At 31.3% G+C, this 4,571-nt stretch overlaps 1 protein-coding gene across 1 annotated transcript; it reads right to left on the minus strand.

The window, feature by feature from the left end:
* Window positions 1-718: 718 nt before the first annotated feature.
* Window positions 719-3,846, minus strand: LOC133668634 (ankyrin repeat-containing protein At5g02620-like). Its single transcript, XM_062088585.1, has 3 exons — window positions 3,125-3,846; window positions 2,296-2,831; window positions 719-1,285 (listed from the first exon to the last, which is right to left on the minus strand). Exons 1-3 carry the CDS (start codon window positions 3,732-3,734, stop codon window positions 719-721), a joined length of 1,713 nt encoding a protein of 570 aa, XP_061944569.1. The 5' UTR covers window positions 3,735-3,846.
* Window positions 3,847-4,571: the final 725 nt, after the last annotated feature.

The following is a 4,571-nucleotide window of genomic DNA, read 5'->3' on the forward strand; positions in this document are numbered from 1 at the left end:
ATAATACAGTGAGAAACTGAACAAAAATTATGTGGACCCATTTAATGGATATGATTAAGATGCGGAGCTAAAAGAATCGGAGATGCAAAGGAACATGATGGATATTATGATTAAGCTAGCTAGCTGGCACAGCAGCATAAAAGAATGAAACTTGGCATATCCCAATTTTTTAGAGTAGTTTTCTTACGGTGAAAGCGACATTCTTTGTAATGTGATAATAATTGCATTTTAAATTATTATTTATTTAAAAATATATTAGAATAATTTATTTTTATTTTTTAAAATCTATTTTTAAAATTAACACATTAAAATAATATAAAATCATAAAAAATTAATTTAAAATAAAAAAACAAAAAAAAATTTAATAATATTTTTTTAAAACAAAAACAAACACTTTGCAAGTGCAATCTTGATTAATCAACAAACCATGAAAGCAAATTGTACTTGGAAAATAAATTTAGCTGTCCCAACTAATATTTATGTCACTAAATTTTGGTCAAGAATAGGAAAGAATAAATAAATAAATAAAAATAGTATAAAGTTTTTGACCATTTGACTTGTAATGAGCATCAATTACAAAATAAATAAAACATTTGACAATTGATTTTTGCAACCAATCACATGATTTCTGAACATATGACAATAAAAATTTATAATAATACATCAGATCGAGTTTTATTTGATAAAAAATTTAAAATAGATTGTTTCACTAGGAAACCTAATCTTCTACATCCTTCAAAATGATCCTAAATACTAAATACACAATGAAGAAAAAGCTCAGGCCAATGATACAAGTGCTGATGGCAAGCCCCAATGAAGATTCTAGAACGGCGTATATGCCGGTGATGAATGCGATAATCATTGTACCCATGCCAATCATGGTAAACAACGTGGCAACCCCAAATAATTTTACAGCGACTTTCTCATCTAACTCTTCATCCTTGAACAATTCAAAACCTTTAATCAGCGAAATTAAAAAGTGGATAAAAACAGCAGAAATAGAGAGCACCATTGACATTGCATCTGAGATGACAAATACTATAAAAGCAGCTTTTTTAGCTAGAATTGCAGTGCCTCGGTCGCTCTTGTAACCGCCAGGTAGAGTGAATGCTGCTGCGAATGTTACCGTTGCTATCAGCGCTGCAACTACTAGATGAGACTCTCTTGCTTTACTCAAAGCTTCCTCTTCCTCTTTGTTTCTCCCATCATTCCCTCCTTTAAAAGCCATAAACCAGCGGCCAAGCGGTCCGCTGCCGACATCGTCAAGGGATTCTAGGATCTCTTTCTGCAAAATATTTAGGGTAAAATACCATAGATATCCATCATTTTCAGCTATTTAACAAATATCATATATCAACATTGCCTTTGTTTTTGTTTCCACAACTAATTTGTTTGCAATCAAATCCTTTCTGTTACTCTATATATTAGAAGGCAACAAAAACTAATTTGGTTGAAATTAAACCGCATGCTTTACATTAGCCCAACTATCCCCGAAAAGAAAACTAAGATGTGGATTTAATTTTATATACCATTGATTTTACATATTATTGTTTATTGCTACTCTCCTTAATAGCTTGTAAGATTATGTTAAGTTTCTACTAGATTTTTCAACTTTAATTTTCAGATTTTCAAAATTTTAACTAATTTTATTTTTTCATTCATTTGTACTACTTTTCGTTTTTTTATTGAATAATATATGTTTTTTTAAGCAGTTACATGCTATTCATATGCATAATCTGTTATTATAGATGAAAAACTTAACAAAATCAATAAAATGACTTCATTCCAAATAAAAAGAAGATTATTAAGTTATTCCGATGACTTCACTTTTATTTTTAGTATTACGGTATAAATGGTTTTTAAAAGTTTTTTATTTAAAAATATATTAAAATATTTTTTAAAATTTTATTTTATTTTTTATTTCAGTTTATCAAAATTATAAAAAAATATTAATTTAATTTTTTTAAATAAAATACATTTTTATAACGAAACTAGAAACAGAAGATACTTTTAAGATGATACCGGTTACAAAACTGATCCCAATAAAAAATAATACAGTGAGAAACTGAACAAAAGTTATGGGGACCATTTGGTGGGTATGATTAAGATGCGGAGCTAAAAGAATCGGAGTTGCAAAGGAACTAGATGAAAATCGGTCATAAAAAACTAGTTTGCTGTGATTTAATTATATTCAAAACCCAGATTGAGAAATCGAGAAATTGATTTTATATATATATATATATATATATGGATGCATTAATTATCACAACAGTTAATTCATAGAGGATTGATTACCTGTATCTCTGCAAATTCTCCAAGATAAATGTCGTTGATGCTTAGCTTTCGCTTATTAAGACCATATGTCTGCCATTTACTATAACCACAACTATCGTTAAATAAAAAACTTCCCCAGTTCAGCGATAAAGCAGCAATTAGATGGAAGGGCGTGTTTCCTTTGTCATCCTTCTCGGTTTGAAGTCTTGCAAGTTCAGGAATCCTCAGACATTCCTCGAATACTTTTCTATCTTTACTTGCCACAGCATAGTGAAGGGCATTCCAGCCTCTGTTATCAACTAGCTCACAACAAGCTGGACATCGAGAAACAATCTCTTTCATTACGTCTACAAGTCCTCGAATGGCAGCAATGTGAAGAGCTGTTCTCTTCTTCTCTGTTTCAGCAATGTAGGCCGCGGACGCATCACATTCTAGTAATACTTCCACCATACGAGTAGACCATATATTATAGGCAGCGTAGTGAAGTGGTGACCAGCCGTTCTCATCGGTTGTTTTCGTCAACGTTTTTTCTTTTTCTAACAATTTTCTTGCTGTCCCTGAAACCAACAAAACAATGAATAAATGTTATCCTTCCAAACCAACAGAGATTTCACATAGTCTATGCGAGTTACTATATATCCAATACCTAAACTCACACAAAGAATTTTAGTGGTATACTTTATTTTATTTTTTTAAAAAAAAGCTAATTATGAAGCAAACTCGGATATATATATATATATATATATATATATATATATATATAAAATCAAATATACGTGGCTTTTAAATTATAGTTTACAATATTATATGTAAATTATTTAATTCTCCAGACTCGAGCACAAAATCCTACCATGATCTCCCACCTCGCTTGCCGCGTGTAGAGCAGTTCTACCATTAGGGCCGCCATAGTCCACTGAGATGCAATTAGTAAGGATTTCATCGATCACCTTTTCTCGTTCTTGACCAAAACTGGAAACAGCAATATAAAGTGGAGTTTCTCCAAGAACATTGGCGGGATATGAAAACTCAGGGTCCTCTTTAGTCAATATTTCCACCACATGGCTCCGGCTATTTCGAGCTGCCTCGTGCAACGCTGTATCTTGCTCTCCATTGGTCATCCTCAACATCATTTTAGCTTTAGTTACTCCGCTCTCCGGATCTGCAGGTAGAGCTTTTGCACGGTCAATGAGGACTTTTACCACATTGGAATGGCCATATCTTGCTGCCAAATGGAGGGGGGTTTCTCCTCTCTTATTGGCTTGGAATAACAGTGGTGGACACCTTTCAAGAAATTTATCAACAAAATCAGTGGATTCCGGTTCACTGCTTTGGTTTTTCAAGTAGACATGAAGAATGGTGTTCTCGTCTGGAGTCAATAACTGATTGAGGCTGCAGGTTTGATAATTCTCAAAGGGACCGATATTGCCTGCTTCTGCAGCTTTGAACAAGACAGGATCCATACTATTTTGTAGCTTAGAAAAACTCACTAAATGAAATGTAAACAAATGAAGGGGAGGAGAAACCAATGTGGCTCAAAGGTAAGAGGTTCCACTCAACTGATCACAAGCTGCTGATTTCTGTGGTTTGTTGCCTCCCTGGATAAAAGGGTATTTAAAGAGAGTTTTAGATGTTGGTTTTTTTTTAAAAAAATGTTTTTTATTTAAAAACATTAAATCAGACAATGAGACAAGTGCTGATGACAAACACTAATTATTTTTATTTTATGAAAAGAGAATTTTAATTAAAAATATATTTTTTTTCAGAAAATTTAAATACCTATCTTTATTACAAATATTTATTTTTATTTTTATACAATTAAATAAATAAACAAAAAACAACCATTTTACTAGGTTAAATATTTACACCTGCATTTATGTTTTGTTTTTTATATATATATAAAAAATACCCAACTGTTTTAGCCTATAATTAGATTAACCATTCTTTATGTGATTTACTAATTAAAATATTTTTAATTCGTTTTAAAAAAATGCAAACAGTATCTTTTCAATTTTCAATTTAAAAATTTTATGCTATCAAAACACAAGTCCACAGATTCATAGCTAGTTGGTTTCTTTTTTCTTTTTTTCTTATCTGGTTGGTCAAGTCTGACATGCTATCCAATAAAGGCGATGAGATTATTCCAGCCACTTCATGGAACAAGCTCGCTGGCTGGCGCAGCAGCCATAGGAGAATGAAACTTGGCATTTCCCGACTTTTCAGAATATTTTGTTTAGTTGTTTTTAAAAATATTTTTTATTTTAAAAAATTTATTTTAATATTAGTATATTAAAATAATT

This window comes from Populus nigra, chromosome 11, assembly GCF_951802175.1.
Source record: "Populus nigra chromosome 11, ddPopNigr1.1, whole genome shotgun sequence".
Classification (NCBI taxonomy): Eukaryota; Viridiplantae; Streptophyta; class Magnoliopsida; order Malpighiales; family Salicaceae; genus Populus; species Populus nigra.